We start from the raw sequence: 24,840 nt of genomic DNA, 5'->3' as shown, positions 1-24,840 counted from the left end.
ATTCAGCTGCAGTCAGACATACAGTGTGTGTTAAGGCCCAGACAGCCCATGATGCTGAGAGGAGATACTGAAGGTTCGTGTTTCTCTGCTGGGAATTTTTGCAGAGCAGAAAAGGAATGCCGCCCTTTTTGTGTGTAACTTCCGACTGACTACTGACAGAGCTCAAAAGCCTAAAATCACATTTACTCTCACGGGGCAGGATCTCAAAATCTAGGAATAAAAATGACGAAGAGGATTTGTCAGCTGGCTTGAGTATGTAATGTTAAGACTGCAATGGGACACTAAATAGAAACTCAGAAAGAGATCACTGAAAAATCAAAGTCCTGCTGATTAGATTGGCCTGTACTACAAGTCATTCATCCCAAGCCTAGGCAAAACACTTTGCTTTTGAAATGTGCTTTTGATGGAATAGTAGCATTTTCTAAACTAATTTAACCCTTACCATCAGCAGAACATTTTACAACTTCTTTTCTTTTTGATTGATGAAGCTGACCTATGGTTTGCAACATATCAAAGATAAACTGAAGTTCAGCCTAATCAGTAGAGGAAGCTTCTTCTAAAAGTAACCAAGACATGCTTGATTCATTTCATGGAGTGGCCTTACAAGGTGTGAACTGAATTCCTTTAGGAGAAACAAAATCAGGTCATGCAGTCTAAGCACTAAAAGGTGATTGGGGTGCAAATCAAGGTTAGAAGCAATTCAGTGTAACACTCCCAAGCTGCATATTCTGCAAACATCATGTACTCAGAACCAGCTATGGATCTGCAGATCTTTTCCTGCAGCCCTTCAGGCTTGCTAACAGAACATAGCCTATGTCTTTTTTTTATGATTGCAGTGCACATGCAAGTATATAAATCACAGCACACTGTCTTCACTAAAGCAAGGTAGTAACTTTCTCCACATCAATTCTTAATAGAAAATACAGTACATTTTTCACATTTGGCTGACCAAAATGGAGGTATCCATCAAATTCCCCTCTGAAATTTGAAAAGAAACAAATGCTAAACCTCAATGTCTCCTACTCCTCATAACATGCTCAAAAGAGCAAGAGCCAAACAAGTACCTAGGAAAGAAAACCATGCTGTAGTCCTGTGGAAATATTCAGGAGCCTAAGGCTGTGTCTTGGCCCAGCCAAATGTTTGCTAACTTGTATGGATTAAATTTGACCTCTCAGAGACTCAGCTTCTCCACTGATACATCAGTGTATAATGGTAATAAACAGTTCTGAGCTGGATTGGAGCTTGAAAGAGAGTCATATATTTCCTTATTTTGTCCAACTTAATTAAGTCTGGGGACATCGTGACATGCCATCTACCATGAATAAACATATTCTTTCACAAGAATTTTACTCCAGTTTTACCATTGTGTTATCAACAGTATTTCACCGAGCTTCTAACTCCAACACTTCAGATATTCAGTCTTAATTTATAGTGCTGACTTATTAATGAGAAACCCGTGTTAATTTGAATGTTAAACTTTATTTTAGCTGGGGTCCATGCAGTCTTATACTATATTTATTGCTCTCTGGGAAATTAAACAATTGTACAATTTGTTGCTTCATTTCCACATTTTGCATTTGCTACAACTGGCTTCCCTGGGTTTTTGTTTGATAGCTCTTGTCAGCTGAAAATAACAATACTTTGTGTTGGAACAGCAGCTTCCACTCTAATACCTTTACTTATTTTACAAAGGCACTCAGATACTGTGCCGACGTGCAAAGTACATTTACTGACTGACTTTGTCGGCCACAAGTAAATGGGGCTTGGGTTTACCACAACACATGATTTCAGCAGCCTGAATCCATGCTGCCTGGCAGGAGGAGGTTCAAGTCATAGCCAGTCCTTGCCCTGTACTTGTGCTTCACTGCTTTGCAAGCCCCCTTGAGCATTATCAAAGAAGGGCTGAAACTGGAACCCCAAACACAGATTAGAGTGCTGAGCTACCACGTCAACACAGACAGGCTCATCAAAGTGTAAGGTCATTCCTTGTCAATTTTTATTAAAAAAAATACCACCCTGAAGCATGTAGGGATTAATTTATCTATGTAAAATTTGTGGTTATGTTGAAGGCTGCCACTCTGTGTTACCCTACAAAACATAGCAAGGTTTCTGTACATTCTTTGCCTTGGCTAATCTGATCTAAAGTCTACAACATGTCCAACTTCTGATTTGCTCTTCCTAGAAACTAACACTACTGAAAATGCTACAGATAAAAGAACATAACCAATAACATTTTCAATTTGTCCTAGTCCTGGTATTAGATACGGCACACTATATCTGTGAAATCTATTATATATATATATAAAGAGAAATTCCAGTGCATTTTAATTACATGTGTTGCAGGGTGACACCATGCAATTAACTTATTTAAATACTTTTTTTTTGCTATCCACAGGTATCTAAAATACAGGCAGTTTTACAATATAAAGGACAAAACTCTTGAAAGTTAAAATCAATTAAAGAAATTAATGTCAGAAGATGAGGGAGAGAGGAAAAAAGACAGAAAGTTTTGAACTTATTGCCATAAAATACCTTAATATTCTATTTTTCTAAGAACTGTGTAACAATATCCATTGTTCACTGAGAGATAACAGAAGTATCACTGCTGAAGTTAAGCTGAGCTGTACAACTGATTATTGTTTATTTTCATATTGTCTCACTGAATAGCTAATTCTCTCACAGGATTATCCTCATTTCTCATAGACTCCAGTATTAATGAAAGCATTAAATGATGACATACTTTTGGATCACCTCACTTGGGGCCTGACCCTGTCCCATTAAGTCAAGTGGATCATTGCTATTCATATGAGCAGAGGGCAGAACTATCTGGGAGGTTTTGAAGAAAGCAAGCCATATTCTGAAATGAAAGATCAAATGAGCAGATTGCTAGAGGCCAAAGGTTAGTTAAAAGGTCAGTCCCCAACTGCAGAAAAAATGGTGAGAGTATTTAAAAACTGCCCCACAAAAAATAGAAATTAGACAGACATTTAAGATGCCAGGAGCAAGAAAATACAGCATGTGTTACTGTCTTTGCAACACAAGATATCAATGTTTTTTCTTCATTTTTAAAGTCAAATAATAATTTAATTTAGATGTTTCTTTCTTAAGTTAGATACCAAAGATCAAGATTGCATGGTAGACTGCTCAATCTCAAACCTATATTAATGACAAGAAAGTTTGAAATTATTGTTACATTATTTTTCTCTACATTATACATCATTATTTGAATCACATTCAAATTGAAAAAAACACTTAAGCAAGACCATTTACTCTGTGTGGAAGTAAATATGTTCTTAATTTTATTTTGTACCTAACTGTTCATTGTGTGTCTAGTACATAACTTTTTCCTGTGAACTTAAAATGGCATCTCAAGGAAATAATTTAAACATCATCTGTAAAAAATAATAATAGATTAATATGTATAGATGAATTATATATTTAGCATAAATTTATATAAAGTTTGTTTTAAACTATTTGTCTTATAAGGAAATACTTAAAAACCCATGAAAAATGCACTGAAATATAATTATGGAATATTTAACCTGAGTCTACCAATGTTTAAAATGAAAGTGGTTTTCTAAAAAGGAAAGTTCTTTGGGAATTCCCCTGATTCCCATCAGCAAATACCTTTTCAACAATGCATACTGTGAAATGCTAGAAAAACTAGAAGCCACTTTTTTCTCAAAAGTGGATATTTTATACTTTTTCCTTCATTCATTCATTGACTCATTCATTCTCTGCTATTGAAACGGGCTGAATGGGGCTTGCTATCAGTGAGTTTAAACTGCTAAACAAGAGGCAAGTCTTACCATGTATTTTGAATATCTACAAGAAACATACAGAGAATTATAACTGATCACGTTTTTCTCTTTCCTTGATAATACTCCAGTTGCTTCTGAAAGATAGGTCTGTTTCCCACCCTGGGAAGGTTAGATCTTGAATAGTTGTCTTTAAGAAAATATGTGATAGCTTCACACCATGCCTACTTTTAGACCAAAGCAGTTATGCTCGGGTATTTTATCATTTATTCTTAAAAGCACGGGGATAGTGTTATATAATTATGTTTAGGCTTTTCAGATGTCCAGTCTGGAATGTCTAATGAAGAAGCCCTGCAGCCTCCCCTGCTCCCTGTGTGTGCGATCCTTCAATTCTTCCCGGACCCTGATTTTGCATTTCTAACGAAGCTGAACTGACAAAGCGTGAAAGTGGTCTAAAAGGAAGAACAAAGCAAGTGCCCCTGCTTCCACCGTGCCAAGACTAATCAATATTCCAGAAGCCCCGCTCTCCCCTCTCTGCGGATGCGCGCTTTGGGGTGGGTCGGTTTTGTTCTTTTTTTTTTTTTTTTTTTTCCCCCAGCGCTGTGCTCGCAGTCTCCTCCCCTTTCCTTAAGTTACAGTGATAGTAAGTTGCCGAATTCCAGAGCACATGCGGATTGTCAGATTGCCCCGCTCGCTGCGCTGTGCCGCTCGCTGCTCCCGGCTGGGAAGCTCCTGCTTCGCGCACCCTCCGCGCCCTTAGAGCTCGGCAGGTCCGGAAAGGTGAGCCCACCCTGTCCTCCTGTGCTGCCTTCAGCGGCCAGGATTCATTTCTTTCCTCTGCCTTTGTGTCTTACTTAATTTAATGATCCTTTTGGCTGCACCCATATTCTCTCTTGGTGTAGATTGTGCAGGACAGATTAGCTGCGTTAGGCGTCCTGGAAGGAAAAGGCACTGTGAATGATCTCTCTTTTTCCTTTTTTTTTGTTAATCTTTTTTTTTTCCCCCTACAAAATGTTTACATTAGTCGGTCGGGGGAAAAAAAAATCCTGCTTCCACACAGCAATCGTGTCCACGGTAGAATACTTACTAATTTAAATATTTAGCTCAGTCTCCGAATGTTTCCACTCCCTAAAGCAGCAAAGTTTATAGTGTTCTGTTGAAATTCAGGGAGGATATTGCACTAAAGTGCCGGTCTTGAAACATATGGTAAAAGCAGCGATCAAAACCCACCAAAATAAACTTGTTACAACATGCGATTTTGTTTGAAACATGCTGGTTGAAACCCCTGTGTATTTATATTGTAAGTGCTTCCTAAAAAAAAAAAAAAAAAGTGTTTTGGCACTAAATTTATTAAAAATGAGATGGTAGAGTTTAACTGTCTATAAACAGAGAGAGAGACTTCTGCAGAAGCACCTAGATTTATTCATTTATTGATTTCTAATTCCTTTTTCAAAAATCATGCCAGTGTATATTAACTAAGACTTCAGAAAATGGGATTCTCTGGAAAATACCTTTGAGAAGGCTCTATTGTTAAAAAAATTCACACCCAGCAGTCATCATAAAACCCCACCATCGAAAATAAAAAGTTATATCTTAATGAAAAACTTTTAATATTAATGCATTCTAAGGTTGATTCAATATGTGGTTTCTTAAAATCAGACGTGGTATGATTCTTGGGTTTTCCTGCACAGGGCCAGGATTTGGACTTGATGATCCTGGTGTGTCCCTTCCAGCTTAGTATAGTCTGTGATTCTGTGATATATCTCATAATTGCTATCAGGACAAGCTAAGCATTACTCTGCACTGGGAGTTGGTATTACAGTCTGAAGCAACAAGTTAAGTAGGATATTACTTCTGATGTTTTACAGATGTGCTCAGGGTAGTTTATACAGCTAAAAGATGAATGTTATTAACGTAAAACTGTCAAAGGCATATCGTACAAATAGTGGTTGAGGATAAATAAACTATTGCTGTTGCCTTTTTCCATGTGAAAAGAAGGAATTGAGCCAATGCATTCAATTATTTTAAAATGTGAAATGTAGAACATTAATTTGAGCAAAATATTTCTCTTCAATGGTTAATGTGAAGGTGAGCTAGTTGTTTGTTTCAAATAATAGTGAACTGATTAAAAGCAAGCCTGACAGATAATTTTAAATGTTGAATACCTTGAGTTGCTATGAATTGTACTGATTTTACATTTGTATGTCAAAACCAAATATAAAAAAAGTTACTCCTGGGTTTTACAACATGACAGCAGTTCAGGTTAATCTCTGAAGACACAGGACACTTACCTGATCACTCCGTATAATCTTTCTTTCAAAGTCATTGAGGCTTTGCATCAAAAACTGCTTAGATATTAGGAAAAACACAAGTTGTACTGAAACATGAAGAATATTTGCTTCTATGTAAATATATAGCTAATCATTCCTCTAAAATCTTACTGCAATGTTTGATATTTCTTGTCTTGCAGGATTCTCCAGTACCTCCCACTGAAGAGTCCTCCACTTTTCTGAAGGGATACTGACAGAAGTTAATTATAAAAGAAAGCTTTAAGCAAGATAGATGACTAAAGGTAACGGAGAAGATCCAAAACCTGGAAGTAGGATGGAACGAATTCAACAAGGAGTTCGGAAACGTACACTTTTGGCAAAAAAAAGAGTGCAGAGCATAACAAAGGACGATGTTAAAAGTTATTTAATGAGGAATGCCTTTGTGCTCTTCACCGTTGTTGCTGTGATTCTTGGTGAGTAATTTGTTCAATAGGAATATTCTGTTCTCCAGTGCATTTGACAATGACGATGTGACTGGGTGATTTGCATTACAAATGAGTTCCCAAATTCTTCTGCACTGATAAGAATGTTCTGGCTTGGAGAGTTTTGGCTTTGATAGCTGCATGAAGTTTAAGGAAGAGCCATTAAATTATTGAGAACAATTAAGAGCAATTTTGGTGAACAAAAAAACCAGAACAGTTGTTTTATGAATTCTTCTCTTAAAGAATCAGTTACAATAACTGAATTCGATGTTTCCAATTATATCTTTTCCTACCAATGCCAGTTGCAGCAAAATGCTCAGAAGTAACTTTTATTTACCTAAACACTCAAAAAAATCAACATCTTGCAATGATAAACAGAAATTATCAATTAATTAAATGAAGAGACATTTCTAAGCAAAGGCATATAATAAATAGGGTTCAATTTTTTCAGGTTTCCCTTGATAAATGCAAACCTACATTTATTTTCTCTCAGCCACTGACAATCTTACACATGCATCTTTGAGATGCAATTGGGGCAACAATGGCAATGCTACTTGTTCAAAGGACTGAAAGATGGCACCTGATTAAATGCCTTTTAAGAGTATATGGAGAGGAATCCAGAACATCAAACAGCATTTAGATTTGGAATGCACCAAAATGTAAATTTAAAATATTGCTACATACTTTAAATTAACATGAGAAAGAGAATCTGCTGAGAAAAACAGGCACCTTTAGATGATTACATGATCATTTGTGATAATTTTTCTTTAGAGATTTTCAAAGTGGCACCATGTTTCATGAAATAACCACTATTTACAGGGTGAGCAAGAACTCTATGGCTTTACTGTATGGCTTTCCCTTTTCTCATTAGTTTAAAATATAAAATTGTGAATCTGATCATTATGATGAAAAACTATATGTTAGCACCTAAAGATAATCATATATATCTTTTGACTATGTAGGCCCTAATCTGTGTAAATCTGCTTGCTATGTTTCTACAACTCTTCCAGGAACTGAAATTTTAGTGCTTTACCATTATTGTTGCTTGATATCACATCAATGATGTTATTTTCATTTCAGGTTTGATGGCCTTTTTCTAGGTGACATTTATATTAATTTGCCCATTGATAAAATAAAGCACTTAGTTGGTAAAGCAGTAATGTCAGTTTCTGATATTTATAAACAGTATTTGATAGTAAATATTTTAAATTCCTAACTATTACATATTTTCTCAGTGTAAAAGCCCCATTAATATCAGGGGTTAAAAAATGAGGTGTTTTATCTAGAATGGTCAGAAAAGGCAGAGCAAATTAAGCAAGTTAAAGAAACACTGTCCAACTTCAAAGAACGCAATTCTTTGATAGTTACTTTTCCATGCAGCATGTGAACAATGTGCTTTTGCAATTTTTTTCTCTGTCACTTACCTCCAATGTGACTCCCACAAACTTGTCAATGTGGGTAATGAAATGTAGACTGGACAAGTGTTTTTGCTGTTGCTGCTGGTTCCAATTAATTTTAGATAACTCATGACACTCTGCCCACTTCTCCACTGCCACCTACAGCAATGGCAGAGGATCAATACACACTGGAGCATGAGCTGGAGAACTAATGAAAAAATGCAGCCTAGGATGAGCTGGCTGCTCCAATTCTGATCATGAACATGTAGACATATCCAGTGTAACGTGTAAGAAAAAGTCTTATTTCTGTCACAGAATGCTCAACGTTTTTCTCACATTTGTTATTTGTGGTGTAATTTTGAGGTATCTATATATGATTGGAATAGTAAATTCATGGTTAATAGCTCACTAAAAGGTAATATTTGGGGATTTATAGAGTTTTTTGCTGTTGTAGAAATATTCAGAAGTAGGGAACAGATGGCTAAAGAGTTTGGAAAACGCTCACTGGTTGAACTCCATCTGTCTAGTTTGGCAACGACTAAGTTGCTATCATCACTCAATTTTTTGGTGATCTGTGGAAAATCAGATGGTGGGCTTGGTCTCTTTCCTAGCAGACCTAATCAACATTGCAGAATTAACCCAGCAATTAGCACTACTGGCTCTCTCATTTGAGATGCTTGAATGTGAGTCTAGGTGGAAACAAAACTGTACTCAGATCAGGGTTGAATCATTAAAAAAAAAAAAAAAGCTTAATGCTCTGTAATTCAAGAGACAGGTGACAGTTTTTAGGGCTATCAGTCCAGAAGTTTTCATAGACACCAACCTTAGGAAAAGGAAGATTGTATTGAGAGAAAGCAACATTTCTTCAGAGACATCTCTTTTATCAAGGGATAGACATGAAAAAGCCTTTTTTAAAAGAGTATTTCCTATTTCTTTGCTGAGCAGGACTGGTTCTGGTATAGGTTAAGTGCATAGGATCTTATCTTAGTTCCAGCACTGTAGTTTACAGCTGCAACTTGGGTTTGTGTCTGTGGAAACTGGGACTTTGCAATGAAGTTATAACATGCAGCTCTTTCTGATGTATACAGATATTTTGCAAACAGAGTGAGGATTTTCTGGCATTCACATGATGAGGAAAAATACAGCCATTTACACTAACTTCTGTTGTTACTCTGATTCTGAACTGAATTCTAAACTGAGTTCACTAGCTTCTACAGTATCCAGCCAATTACTTAGAAAAAACCTCTTGATGAAGATGAAAGAAGCTATAATTCATGCTGAGAAATACTTGGAGCTATTCTCTATTTCCTGAAAAATGCATGGAATGTCCTTCAGATTACACCTTCTGCATAGGTAGGGTCTGTCTAGCACATTATCATAATATTGCTACTGGTTTTAGTGAAATTTAAACGCTTTTCAAACCCTTTGAGAAACTTCCAGAAAAGCATAGACACTAAGTGAGTTATAATGCAATTTTTCACATTCTTCTTGTATACATAAAGGTATTATAAATTAGTTTTCTGCAGCCAATCTTGTCAAGACCCAACTGACGATATCAATCATGTGAGACAAATTTGTGAGGGTAACCACTGGTAAATTGAGAATATCACAATGACCAGGAGCAGTTTAATGTAGGGTAGGGATCATGGTGGCTCATGGAAAATCTGCAGGAAGTCTCACAAACTTTGAAGTGCCAGCCAAATTACTGGCAAAATCTCAGGCAGTGCCCTCTCTCCCACGGTACTTGGAATCATCACCCTGTCCCCAAAAACTCCTTCCTTTCAGATACACTTCCTTTATCAGCCTGTCTTCATTCTCACCTCCCATTTTCTGAAAAATGGCCCAGACTCTGAATAGACTCTAAATGTCCAAGAATTTCCTGTGGATTTTGAACTTGTGTTGAAGGAGAGACCAAAATACACAGAGCTGCTAAGCAGAGATCCTCAGAAGCTGTCCACAGAGAAATTCTGTTTGAAGTAGGGGGCTTAGTGATGTAGAGGCAGGTTGTGAAACAAGTACTCTGAAAATCAACTTCTGCACAGTTATTAAGCTTCCATTCACTAGCTAAAATCCTTTTTACCAGAGGTATATGTTGCAGTTGTCTGCTGGGACATTTAAGGAGGAGAGGGATGGTTCCAGTTCTGTTTTCTGACTAATTGTTTCCCCAAAGAGAAGAAGGAATGCAGGCCTGGCTGTGTCATTGAAGCCAGGCTTCTGTAATTGCCAGCAATCTCAAAATAGGTGTGAAATGTAGATAAGCCCATACAACCTCTGCTCTGCAACAGCGTGCACCATGTGGACGATTCCAAAATTTTCCAGTGTATTTATCAAAAAAGCCTAATTAAAAATACAGGAAGACATGTGAGATAAAGGCATTGCCAATGCCCCTTCTCCCCGAAGAAAAAAAGTAAAGAGATAAATAACGCCTTCAGAGGATCCTTCATGATACAGAAGTCAAAAAATGACAAAACACTTAAAATATCTGTACAGTGAAAATCCGTGCAGAGAAGCAGATTCTCCTATGTCGTCAACACACCTGTTCTGAACAATTGCTTAAAGACCTAAAGGGTGCAAATCTCTGATGCATGGGTAGGCAAAATTCAGGATAATGTCCACAAATACAAGAGTCTTGTGTGTTGAAGCATCATCTTTTCTGCTATTGGCATATCTCTGTATGTACTTAGGGGTGAGGCTGAGATTCCCAGAGAAGGGTATTTGATCCCACTGTTTACTGACATTGAACACTGTGACAATGCCTAAGGCAGCCTTGGTGAAATCTCCATGAGAACAAAGTAAAGATGCATCACTGAAGGAACAACAGCTGTGGGAACTGACTTTTAGGTGAAAGATTATGCTAAAACATAAAGAGAAAAATTATACCCCCAAAAATAATAAAATATATGCAAGAAATCAAGATAGTTTGGCTACAGCTAAGGAGAAATTAATTATTTTTATGCTGAACTCAGAGGCTGACTCTGTCTCATTCTCCTAAAGAACCTGCCTAGCACAATTGATTTCTCACTGAGTGACAAAACCTTCCTAAGTAAGATTCTGAAAAATTCACTAATCAAACTTTTTTTTTAAGTGTGAAATAGTTATCATTTTGTAAGGAAAAAAAAGCATAAACAGACACCATAAAACTCAGAGTGGCACTTAACACTTCAAAGAGATTATTCTTTTGAAGAGGAAGAAAAAGTAAAGAAATGCAAAGAACTTTTAACTCTGCTATTAAGCCAGTGGTAAAAGTCAGGCTGTGAAACATGGACAGTAATCTAGTTTAACAGTTACCTGCAAAATAAAATAACGTTAATGTATTATCACAATCTACAGTTCTTACCATTCCTTCTGTTGTTACTGAAATGAAACAGCGATGATTGTTGAACTGCCATTCATGGCACAGAGTAGCAACAATTAACTTGGCTACCTTGTAAATAACATTATTAAAATTAAGCATTATATAACATTTTAAATTATATAAAATTGAGTGTATATACATGTAATATATATAAAATTAATAACATTAATAAAATTAAGCCTTCTGGAGAAAGTAGCTGTGCATATATGCATCATAAAGATGCAAAATCTGGCAAATTTTGCTTACTTCTTCTTAGACTTACTTCTGTTGTAATGCTCTAAATTGTCAAATCAGTGGACTTGCAAAAGAAGTAGGTCAAAATGTTCATAAAACCATCCAGAGAAACATAGATTCACTGCATTCTTCATACAGCTTGTCAAAAGGCAGTTGATATTCTCAAAAGTCTCTTTAGAAATTAAAAATAAATGTATTTATGTAATACTGCTTCTTACTAATCATATTTCAAGGCTATCCTAGGTGAAATGCATGGCAGTAACTGCATGAGACATTTAGGATGTGGTTCCTCAGAGAGTTTACAAGAAATTTCCTGAATACCATTAGAAAACAGCCATTATGCTATCAGAAGATATTTTACAACTGAAACAGTAATTATCTCAAAGATTCTCAAAAAAAACCCCTTTTGCGTTAACCATGAAAGGGACTGAAAAACATTTCAACATGCAATAAACTAGTATTAGAGCTTGTCAACCCTTTCCATTTTTCAGTAGACAGGGACTGTAATTGCTATGGTGACTGCAAAGCAGCACAAAATCATAAGCAAGATGACAATGATTTGTATGCTGAGTAAATATTTAACGTTGTTAGATCCTTACTAGCACTTGTAAAGCTAGAACAAGCTGTCATTGGAGATTAAATGCTTTTGAGTTGGTCACAATGAAGGTGTGGCTCAAGGTGGCATGTTCAGTTGTTATTGAATTCCTGAAAATTTCATTCATTTAGCTTAAAATCCTCACATAATTTCTTGAAATAACCAGGCATCTAAAAGTTTCAAGGGATTATATGATACCATAGAAAAAATGGGTTTATAGAACACTCATCTCTTTAAGAGCATTTGAAACACTATACAAATAAATTCAATACTAAAGAGAAATAAGCAAATGGGTTAGATATTCAAGACATCGATAAGGTTGCTAAAAAAAGTAAGATGTAAGTGCAAGCATTGGGATAATTTGTGCTGAGATAATTTGTACTGTACTGTGGCATAGACTTCTAGATCAGTAGCTGACTTTTTTTTCCATGCCTTGTTAAAAGAAAATTAGATGTTTTGGAACCACCAGCTTCATAAAATTATCCATATATTCACAGTGGTTATGTATTTCCTCTGACCATCCTCTGAATTCCTTTTGTTAATTGTGCATTTCCTTAAGATTTTGTATTTCATTTTGTTTTTGATTGCAACCCAATAATCTTATGGTAAGTAAACTTACAACAAGCCAGACATGGAGGTTTTGCAGGAAGTCCAGAGACAGACAGCGGAGCTGGGGAAGGGTCTGGAGCACAGGTCCTGTGAGAAGCAGCTGAGGGAGGTGGGGGTGTTCAGCCTGGAGAAAAGGAGGCTCAGGGGAGACCTGGCCACTCTCTACAGCTCTCTGAAAGGAGGTTGTAGCCAGGTGGGAGTCAGTGTCTTCTCCCAGGACAAGAGGAAAAGGCCTGAAGTTATGCCAAGGGATGTTTAGTTGGGATATTATGGAAAATTTCCTCATTGAAAGGGTTGAAAAATGCTGAAACCCTGGGAAGAAGTAGAGTCAGCATCCCAGGAGATATTTAAAAGATGTATAAATGTGGCACTTAGCGACATGGTTTAATGGTGGACTTGGCAGTGCTGGGTCAAGGGTTGGACTCGGTGATCTCAGAGATCTTTTCCAACCTTGATGGTTCTATGATTGGTTTGATTTAACATATTTCATAATACAAGTTTTTTGCGGTGTATCACAATTCAGTTTAGCTGGAGCTTTGGAGAAATAAGGCAATGCAAGTGATAATAAAGAAATATTTAATAAGGAGCTAAGAAATTTTTCCCTCCCTTGCCAATTTCTCCATTTCTGTTATTTACAGAATATGCTATGCTCTCTACATTATATATTAGAGAACAACTAGACTCCTCACCAAGAGGTCTAAAATTATTCATGGATACAACAAATACATATGATATGGAGTGAGGAAGAAACTATGGAAAGTAGTAAGAGAATAAATGGAAATTATTTCAGAGAAATTTTACTAAAAGCTGGATTATTATGTTTATTATGTCAACCCGTCAGAGTTGAAGCTGTACAGACACTGTTTGCACTTTTAACAAACACAATGAACCCATGGAGTGTGTAATCCTTTAAAATCCATGCAAGATAAATTTATATTGATTATAGGTTTCATGAGACTTTTTATAATAAAATAGTAAAATAATAGATTTGATGAGCTGCACAACAGTAAAAAGGAAAATAATTAAAAGCTGGAAAAGAGGCAAAAAAAACCCAGAATGGTAACAGGAGAATCAGGACAGTAACAAAATTTTACTGCTACTTATATTTCATGGTTGTTCTTCCACGTCCTTTCTTTCAGCATCATTTATATTCACCTTTTGAAGTTTTGCTCAATTCTCTATATTAAAAAAATGCAATATCTTGCTTGAAATTAGACATGTCTATATATTTTCTATTGGCATGGATAGAAGACCATAAATAGAAACGAGCTTGAGAGTTATAAAGTGTGTGCTTGTTTTTCACCTTTTACTGTAACTTGGCATAACTGAAAATTCATTTATTTTAAAAAAAGTCTATAAAAGATGGAGCTTAAATTTTAAGCATTGTTTATATCGAAACATAATCTGGTCCCTCAAAATTAGTAAATGCTTTGCCTTTACCATTCACAAGGGCTAAACAAAAAAAAAAAAAGAGTGGAGTTGCCTTTGTAGTAGAGGACCATTAATCAGGGAATTCCTGGGGGTACTTAGCAAAGGTAGTTGATAAATACTGCATATACTGCATATATTTTGATGTCTTTCAAAATAATTTTGACTTGGGAATCCATACACTAAACAGACATGAATGTGCAATCTAGTCCTTCAAAGCCTGAAATGCAAGCAAAGGAAGCTGCAAGTGGAATCCAAATCTCAGAGCTGTTTGTCATTTTAGAGCATGGACTAGAGCTGGGAGACTCAACAGGGTGACCCCACAAGTCCATGACCTAAACATGTAACTGCCTAAAATTTTCCAGGAGAAACACAGACAAACAAACAAACAGGTTTGCATTCCTACTCCCACTCCTTTCTGAGTCAGGACCATGCCAGACATTTTCACCCAGTGGAGATCTAGAAGCCCAAGAGTCTTCACCTTGGGAATGGTGTCAGCAGCACTTGAGGTGTTGGGTTATTCTTTGCCTCTCAAAAGGCAAGTTCCAAGAGGAGGCAATTCCACCATTCCCTTCCAAGCTGTGTTATTTGGCAGAGGGAAATGCAAGACTTCTAAGGATAAATACATTTGCCAAGAATGCAAAAGGCAGCATCGTTTAACCTAATGACTGAAATGCTCTCCTGTAACAGGGAGCCCATGGCTGTGAAGTGGTCCTTTGAGCAAGAACAGGGACACAGGGCACAACAGAGGATGTCCCAAGTCCAAATGATTCTGTGCATTCTGTGTGTGTCAATTGTGTGCAGTTGCTAGTCTCTCAGGACTTTGCCTGGAATTAGGCAAATAGCTATTTAGGTCGTGGCAGCTCTGAGAAAAACACAAGCAGAGTGGTGAGAACTGAGGAGTCTTCCAAACCAAATGGAGCAGTGCCCATTAACTTTACAGATTTCCAGAACTAAGCTTTTTTTATATCTGGAGGGACTTTAAAGGTTACAGTTTGGACTCAGGTACTTACTATGTAATAAAGTATTATTCCAGGTGCAAGTTTCCCTTTGCCATTTTTGTGACCTTTAAGACAGGAAAATTCTACCATTCAGAATAGCACCTAACAATGAGAAGAGAGGTGTCATTACCTATATGGAGGCTACATCTAAATTAATTGTGTATGTTCCAATATATCTTTCAGATGAGTTAACTCGCAAGAAGTAAGGCATGATAGTTCCTTTTAATCAATTGAAATAAAACACTTCTGGAAATTCATGTGTTGGAAGAGATTGTTGGCAAGTAAAAGAAATAAATGGAAGGTTCTATTTGTGAATAGTTTCACAGTCATGCTGAGGATTTTAGGGATGAAGTGCCTCAGAATCAAATAGCTAGAGACTGAAAGCATTCCAGTTACCTTTTTAAGAAGATGGTAGTGTGATCCCATGAATTTCAGCCATTTTTCTTATTATTTTTCTTATGGAAACAATTCACTAATGACAAATCAAACAAAAAAAAGGCATTATGGGAGAGCTTACACCTGATATGGCAAAAGTCTTGTATTCTATAACAGGAAATGCTCCCTTTCAGTCCCTCCAGGCTGTTTGCATGTCTCAGCAAAATACTAGACAAAAAAGATTCTTTGAAATCTTTTAACAAAGTCTGCCATGTGTTATGTTCCATGATCCAAATAGTTCTGGCATGGGCATATCTTGATTCAACATCATACTTAAACCTCAGTGTCAAACAAGTCAGTTACAGACTTAGACTATCAGCACTAAGCTAAATTAACAGGTGGTTTTGTAAGAATTAAAAGTTGGACTAGCTCTGTTCAGATAGGAATGCATAATTTGAATGGCCTGTTAATGATGGTGCAAAACTGCATATCAAGGCAGTCCAGCCTAAAATAAGTTCTTTGTAGTGTGTGTCTAAGCTGGAATTAAAAAAACAAAGGCAACTCTCCATATCTAACTTCAAGATCTCTGTAAACTACACCAAAAGTTCCTCAGAGTAGAGTTCTGTTTTCTGTGCATGTTTGCACAAAGCTCTTGGACCTGAGTGATCTCAGTGTCACTGTCTGCAATTCCTTAGTGACACTATACTCTAAAAAAGACAAAATAGTACAGATGGGCAGCTGAAACCACAGTAGGGAAAAGAGAATTCAGTGCTTGTAAGAAATATGTAAACTTCCAGCTGAGGAAAAACAGGAAAGAAAGAAATGTAAAGGCAGGAAAGGTACCCTAAAAACGTTCAGAGAGCTTTCTTACCTGTTTTGATCTATATTTTATGGGAGTGAATACACTAACTTTAGTCAAGAATGTGAAGTAGAAAAGTAAAGACAGGCATGAAAGAAACAGTTATTACAGTGATTTTGCAAAGCACCACGTAGTACCACAATTCAAAATAATACTTTATAAAATATAATCTGGCATATATTGTGAATGCTTGAGCTTTTATACATGCATAGTAAGATACTATTCCTGTATATTCATGGAATTATTCGCTAGTTTTCGCATCAAAAGTGTTTTTTTCTATATCTCAGACACTAACAAGAGTACATAAACTAGGCATAGTTTGTCTTTCAATGAAGTCTCTTGTCTGAGGATGAAATCAGGAATAATGTCCCTATTTCATTAAGAACAGTCTGCTTCAGTGCCAGCAGAGAAAACTCTTCTTCATTCCAAATCCTCTACTAATGCTCTGTAATTGCTTGTCTTAAAAATAAAATCTAAAAAAAATAAAAAAGGAGAGAAATAAAAGTTGAGGAAAAAGAAATAAATACAGAAACATTTAAAGGAAAACAAGGGAAGAATTTAAAAAACATTTAAAGGCAAACAGAGAAGAAGTAGTTGGATTAAATGAGAACAACTTTTTGGACATGTTTTCAAAAGAAGAAAATTACCTCCTAATTGGGGAAGACAGGCAAATGAGCCAAACAACTAGACACAAAAGGAGAAAAGTGTCTGAGTCTAACACTAGAGCAAAGAAATAGCAAAGGACTAATTTCAATGATTTCTAAAAAGCTTTTTTAACAGCACTCAGAAGCTGTTTTATCCTCAGATTTGATGTAGGTGTCCAATTTAGGCAGCATATGATCAAACATTAGTTTTCCTAATTTCTTAGTTACATTAGTTCTTAGAGCTTCTGACTCCCCTTTCCAATTTCAGGCTTTCTGTCCACAGAATCCAAGGAGGAGATGCTCTGTCTGCAAGTAAAAGCAACATTCAGGTGCCCAGCCATAGCTATCAAGGTGTTTCAGGAATTCAGGCTGCTCCAGAGCTGGGCAGAAGGCAGCAGGCAGATTGTTTCCCTAATTCTGAGCTGGGAATTAGGTGCCCATGTATCTCTGTTAATCTGGCTTCAAATGCCCACAATACACATTTATTATAAAACTGCTCTGCATCTTTGCAACTTGTAACTGAATACTGGTGTTAGAAGAAGTCTGGCATGGGTTTTCTGGGAAAATAATCTCTCTTACAGGATAAAGCAAACCTTCAGGGTCAGGTTCAGGGGGGCAGGTGTTCCTGGGCACTGTGATTCCAGGGCTGTGGCTCTGTGTCTCCCCAGCAGCACTGTGAGCACCATGGCACTCCTGCTGCCCCTGGGTGAAGGCAACACACTGACTTCTGATGCAGTGGACACCCTCTGGCATCGGTGTGACTCTTGTTGGCTATACACTTGCTTTTCTCTGAACGTGTCTCTTTTTGCACAGCCCAGATCTTTCCTGGATCCCAGTCATGTGTAGGATATCCAGCTCTTCCACACTATTTCTCCCATGACTCCCCTCACGGTGCATCTCAGGCAAAGGAGAGGTAGCTGCTTGTGTCCAAAGTAACCCATATTCCAGTTTAATATACCTTCTAATTGATCAACTTGGAGCACAGCTCCTTAAGCTCTCTGCTGCAGTGTCATCATGCAGTTAAAATTTGGTATTTACATTCAACAAAATGGTTTCAAAGGGAACATACCTTCCTACCTACACGAGGAAAACCAGACAGCAAGGAAGGAGTGGGTGATACACCAGGTATAACAGGAGGTGAAGATTCAATATAAAATTATGGAACAAAAATTATGAAATCAAAACCACACTGAGCAAATTATGGGATTCTTGTGGCAAGCAAGGAAAGAAATTAAGAAAGGTTGGACTTCATAGGCAACTTGAAGTATTTCTTATCATTAGAAAAGCAATTTACCTGTTTGTCTCAAGCAAACACAGTTGTGAACTTATCTGAAACTGGCTGTAAGAAGAAAAAGTGTCAGAAGAAAATGGTAAATTAGGCAGAAACAAATGACCCAAAGAACAAAAGCAGTCATTCCAGAGCTCTGCAGGAACATAGGAATGAAATGGCTGTGCAGCTAACAAAAATATACAATGTCCCATTAAACTGGTAGAAGCCTGATTCCCTTCATGGATCTTGCCCAATTGCTATTATAGAACAAAATGTTATTTGCTTGCTGGTTACAAGGTTTTCTGAAGTGGGCTATTAACTGCTGTTGGTTTAGAACAGCATTCTTACTTAGAGTAAGGTATTCTTTTCCAGTTATTTTTGGAGTTTTCTATTTCCTGCTGGAAAAAAATAAGTAATTCTGTACCTTGTACATTAAAGAAAAGGATATTGATATGGACCTAATTTTACAGTGTTGTGAGATTTACAGTAAAAAGCAGAAGTGTATATAACTCTCAGTAGTTTGTTGTTATTGAACTGGCAAACACTGATAAAGAAAAAGCAGCTCTTGCACCATCATTGATATAACACATAGTAATTTCCTCTAGAAATACGCTCAAGTGATGTTTGATCAATTAGGAAGTACAGCTGTCAGAATTTTCTACTTTTTGCTTGACAATACAGTAGACAGCATGGGCATTGCAAAAATAAAAGCTCCAAATAGTTGTATGGTTTTAATTCCTGTGTGATTCTGAAATAAGATAGAGCTCATAATAATTCATTTCAATAACTTAGCCTTAAAATAATTAATTGTTTGAAGTAATAAAAAAACCAATCCTCTGCTTTTATTAAATTTTTATACATCATTCTTCTAAGTGGGCCAGAAGGAGGATAGAATTAATCTTCCCTAAAGTTCTTGAATGAATGTGCAGATGTGGGTAAAGCCCCATCTCCCATCTTTGATGAGCAGTGGTTTGGGGTTGTTTTAATTGATGTGTTGTTTTAAACTCCTGTGTAGGTGTGCCACCCATTTCATATATGCAGCACAAACAATCATGTGAAACAGCTCTCCACTATTGTGAAACCGAGGCATTTTCATGACACAATTAAGAACTTCATTTTCTTCAAGGAGAATTTTGAAGCTCATTTTCTAATTCAGTTAAGGAAATGGTGTGATTTTTTTATTTTTCTTTTGTGAAAACCAGCCATCTCCATAACATATCTGTTCCAAAAAACTTAATATTACAGAAGTATTTTTGTCTTGCTACTTCAGACCCAGATTTTATTTCTTACTTCATCACTCTTTGATGTTAATCCATTTAAGATATTTTTTATAGAAGGTTGTGTGTTTCTTAGCCATTACAGGTATATAGATAGTTTTTAAAGTCTAACATGAAGACTGTATTGTTTTCTTTCTGGTACTCAACATCTAGAAATTAAGACCATAGGCCATTCATCAATGTGTTCCTATTTCTGGAGTGAAGAATTCCAAATCATATCTACCATTTTACCATTTCATCCCATTGCCCTAATTGCTAGAATTATTTTCATTTTCTGCTCCGTGCAAGTATTAAATCCTCTCTTCACTGTATTCATACATACTGAATTTCATTTTGACCACCAAAATTGGTATGAAACAAATACAATAAAATGGTTTAGCTTGTTAGATTGTTCTGATGGTTGTCAGGATTATCTGCAAATAAATTTTTCCATTAACATAACTATATCAGACAAAAACACCTTATATAACTAATTTGATTTGCTTTTCCATTATGAACTGTATAAATTATTTAGCAATATGTTTCTGTTACACACTGTACACAGGTATACAATTCAGCTTCTTAACTTAAACATGAACTACTGATTTTTGTGCAGAAAAAACCTAAATTCTGTGGATAAATCTACTGTTTCCTGCAGTGCAGAAATGCTATACTATCAACTATTTGAGAAGTCAGGCTCTGATAGTGTTGATTAGTTGATCTTTTCTGTTACAAAGGGTAGACAGAAACCTGCACAACAGGTTGTGGGAGCTTGTTTCACACAAGGCTTTGTCTCATTACAATTTTCAGAATTAACCTGAAACTTGAAACTTTTACTGAGAAAGGCCAATATTTAAACTTCCCAGTCTTGATCCTGGACAGTGCTAAGCCCTAAAACTCTTGCCACGCACAAAGTAGTAGCTGGTTGTTGGAATATTGCACACCTTCCACAGGTTTAGGACCTCCTACCAGGTCTTGGTTCAGGACTTTATTTTGCTGTTTTGTCATTGTGTCTATTTTTAAATTATCAATACATGCTGCTGCCCCACTATTTCAAGCCTGAGAATGTTCATTCTAAGGTAATTCAAAGAAAAAACTACCTTGCCAAAGTTGACTTTTCTGTTTCAAGCATTTTGTAAAATAACTTTATCAGGAGGAATGTAATACCCAGCATTCAGTTATTCAAACTCAGAACAGAAAATAAAGTTCAGTATGAATTTTTTTGAAAATCAAGGGGGACTGGTAAAATCATGGTCTGCTTTCATTATCAAACCCTACAAGGAGGAATAATTTACTTAAATTTCTTCTTGAGCTGCTAAGATGAATGAGTAAACACAATCAATTTTCAAAAATATCTGCAAAACAGCTACTAATGTACCTATAATCCAAACAGGGAAACTGAGTCAAAGAAAGGTTCTCATGTCTTGGGAATGGCTGCATACAAATCAATAGCAGCGTTTAGATTAAGGCTGAAGAATTAGTAGCTGTTGTGTGTTGACCCATTTCAACATAATACACCACAAGGGCACATTTTTTTTCACATTGCAGAAATTCTTTCTGTAAACTGTAGTGCTGGGCAACCCTGTAATTATGCACAGAGCACATTAGGAAAAAAAAGGCCAATAATTTTTGGCTCAACAGGTTTATGTGGATTCAGAAACTCACTCTCACTCCCAATATTCATTCAAACAGCCATCTTAGGTCACTCTGTACTGCTTGGATGGCAGTGGAACAGATAATCCAGCCCTTACAGCACAGCATAAGGACTCGTTCTTATAGCAGCCTCAGAAACCCTTACCAGCCTCAGTGAGGCTTTGTACTGGTGCAGGGATTAATTCACGCGGAACTAATTGCAGAACTGTGGCCTAAGTAAGAAATCGGTCTAGCTCTATTTGCTTGTTACCCAGTTGTCAAAATGTAGTGCTCATTAAGTGCAGAAACAAAAGGTCCAGATGGATTCTTTATATCTGAGAGATGTGTTTCCCATATAAAAAGAAAATAATGGGTAACACAGCAGCAGAATTTAAAACTTTGTTGAAAAGAAGGGAAACTCTTAGGCAGGTCTTTTAAACAAGAATAATTCAGATGCACTTCTTCTATGCATTTTATTACATAATTGCACCTAAAAAATAACCATTTATGAAAAATGTACTTTAGCTACCTGAGACTACAGAATATGAATGAAAATAAACCAAATGCTTTCTGGTCCTTCCACTCCCTTCCATATCATGAACTCCATGCTTGGTGCTATTTGCACTGTAATCACTTTTCCCTCCATCCTGTAATGTGGTCAGTTTTCTGTTCTACACAAGACATTTCTGGACTCCTCTAGCTTAACCAACCTGCTGAAGCCCCTAAACCATGATCAGACAGACAGAGGTCACTATATTTAGAGTTACAGCTCTTTCCTTTCACCAGCAGATGTCAATAATCTGGTGTAGGAGGCATGACAGCATATTTTAGCTGGTAAATTTTGGCATGAAGATATTATCTGCTCTGTGGAAGTACCAATCAAAAATTTGACTTTAAATAAAAGCAAAACCATGAAGTGATTAAGAATTGGAACTAGCAATTGTCAGAAGTGTGCAATGTTGCAACATTTTTAGGATATACTCAAGTTCTAACAAGATCTAGAACGGAGCTGGAATGCTCTGCTGCCTGACATCATGAGAAGCAGTTTCATAAAAAGATTTAAGAAACCTAAGTGTGCCTATCTTTCAAAAAGGTTAATCCCACTCTTCTCCAAGGTATGTTTCCACCAGTGAAGGCACCCACACCTGTGTAGACATATAAAATAATTGCCTCAGGGAATTGACCTGGCTAAATACTAACCCAGTAAAATAAATTCTTTTGCAGTAGGATCAATCCTCTGATCCAGCTTTCTACACAGTCACAGTAAACCCAAATGCCATTACTAGACAATGGGGAAGGACATGGAGTCGTGAATGGACAGGAGAGATAGTTGAGTTTCACCATCTGTATGGTTAATGTGTTCCAGATAAAGCCACGTGTTATTTGGCTGGATATAGAAGTCCTACATTGGATAGGCACCAAGCCATTTAATAATGTAAACTGGTCATGTCAGATAACCAAACAACTAAATAAATACACAAATAAAGCAGTTGGTGAAAAGTATAGGACAAAATCTTCAAAGTGGTAGCTGGGAAGTTTAGGTTGCCACACGTCAGCCCATCTATGGCCTCCATAAGTAAATATATCTCAAGCATCATTCATCTGTTCCCAGAAAGATAAATGGATCCAGGCATTCCCTTGCTCCTGTCCCTCAGGCATTGAAACCCACCACTTAATCATCCAGTAAGGCCTTCCAACCCTAATTTTCTGCTTCTTTGCAAGTGTCAGTATTCTTGAAGGTAGGGGAATGTAAAGCTGCTTACCTCCTGCTTCTTTTTGACTATGAAAAGAGCAAACCACAAGGGGATTCTCGAATATGTCTGTCCTAGTTATCTCCTTCGATCTGAGGCACATCTGCAGGATCAGGCCCCACAGAGTAAACAGGCTTGGACAAGAATTCTGAAGACTAGTAGCTAGTATGTATATGCTTTGTATATACGATTACACTCAAAATCCCAGAATTCAAAACACTTAGCTGCAGTTGCAGGGATTGTTCCCTTTTCGTTAGTGCTCAATATATACTCTCACAGTAATCCAGATTTTAAAAAAGAGCAGCACAAAAATCCTTGAATAACTGACCTGATTGTGGCCAGGAGAGAGTTAATTTTTGCAGTAGTCAGGAGGGGGCTTGGCCAGGACCCAGAGGTTAGTCTATACTATCTTACGTCATTTTTGAGGTCAGGGGAAGGGGCCCCTTCTGTGTCTCAGATCATGCTGGGGATTTCTGTGTACCAAGCACTTGTGTGTGAATTGTTCGCCTCTTGTACACTTTGTTATAAAAACTAAAAAATGTATAACAATAAAACCATTATATTTTATTAATATATTTATTAAATTCTATTTTAATATTAAAATATCAATATTAAAACTATTAAATTTTATTAATAAAATTACTAATGTCCTTTTTCTTATGTCATTGCTGTGTCCAGATTTTCTTATCTCACTACATGATGTCTACCTTTTTTGCCTCCAATTCTCTTCTCCATCCCACCACAGGGGAGAAGGGAGCAGGGGAGCAAGGGCTGAGCAAGCAGTGTGTGATTTGCAGTGTTTCACTGGTAACACTAAATTGGGAACACCAAATTGGGGACACCATTCCAAAACCATGACAATAGCTTAAAGCTTTCAGTAGGACTACTCATAGGAATAGAGGATAGTGGAGAAAGTAAACCAGTGTACTAAAACCTGCAGGTTACAGTTAGATATGTCAAGTAAGTACTCTATAGATGCTCATGTTCAGATGTTGCTTCTACTTTAAAAGAGTGAGTAATGATATCTTTTCCCTCCCTTCAGGTGTAATCCTGGGATTTTCTCTTCGATCGTATAAGATGAGCTACCGGGAAGTGAAGTACTTTTCGTTTCCAGGAGAACTACTCATGAGGATGCTGCAGATGCTGGTCCTGCCTCTAATTGTATCCAGTTTAGTCACAGGTAAACAAAATCAAAACAGAGCAAACCCACATTTTTCTGTTCTTTTAAATAATTTGATAAAGATGCACACACCAAAATATAAAAAGTACTGTTATAATCTGCAGAAAGACATAGCATTTCTGTTGCTGTTTTAAAGACAATGCAATATGAGGTTTGAATTAGTATACAAAGAAACTTCCCAATGCTTTTCCCAATTCCAAGACAGTCTAACTATACAAGCTACTACATGTAGCTGCTATGAAGCTGACTCTGTACTCCACTCTCTTCTCTTACTTTCTCAAGATACTTCCTCCACAATGTCTTACTGTTATCAAAGGTAACATATCTGAAAAGCACAGTGCCAAAACCCAAGAAAGTTGAAACTGTTCATTGTGGGCAATAACACATGCTTGTAACCACAGGTATGTAAAACATCTGTCTGCCTCCTAGTCTTCTGACAATAGATTGGAGAAAATGGAATCATAGCACAAAATGGTTTGGGTTGGAAGGAACCTAAAAAGGCATCTCATTCCAACTCCTCTACCGTGGACAGGGACACCTTCCACTAGACCAGATTGCTCAGAGTCACATCCAACCTGTTCTAGAACATGACCAGGGATGGGGCACCCACAGCTTCTCTGGGCAACTTGTGCCAGTTCTCCATCACACTTACAGTGAAGATTTTATTCCTAATACCTAATCTAAACCTACCTTCTTTTAGTTAAGGCCATCCCCTCTTCTATTACTACAAGGTCTCATGTAGGC

At 36.9% G+C, this 24,840-nt stretch overlaps 1 protein-coding gene across 1 annotated transcript in view; it reads left to right on the top strand.

The window, feature by feature from the left end:
- Positions 1–4,398: 4,398 nt before the first annotated feature.
- SLC1A3 (solute carrier family 1 member 3) overlaps positions 4,399–24,840 on the top strand; it is a 65,604-nt gene continuing 45,162 nt past the window's right edge. Inside the window, exons 1-3 of the mRNA XM_085042078.1 lie at positions 4,399–4,538; positions 6,229–6,501; positions 23,959–24,096. Coding sequence (XP_084898204.1) covers positions 6,321–6,501; positions 23,959–24,096 — 319 coding nt within the window. The 5' untranslated portion in view covers positions 4,399–4,538; positions 6,229–6,320. The remainder of the gene's footprint in view (positions 4,539–6,228; positions 6,502–23,958; positions 24,097–24,840) is intronic.

The sequence above is a fragment of the Lichenostomus cassidix genome, chromosome Z (genome assembly GCF_008360975.1).
Source record: "Lichenostomus cassidix isolate B80296 chromosome Z, HeHo_3.0, whole genome shotgun sequence".
Taxonomy (NCBI): domain Eukaryota; kingdom Metazoa; phylum Chordata; class Aves; order Passeriformes; family Meliphagidae; genus Lichenostomus; species Lichenostomus cassidix.
Note: the sequence above shows the minus strand (reverse complement) of the source record. Positions and strands in the feature narration are given on the sequence as shown.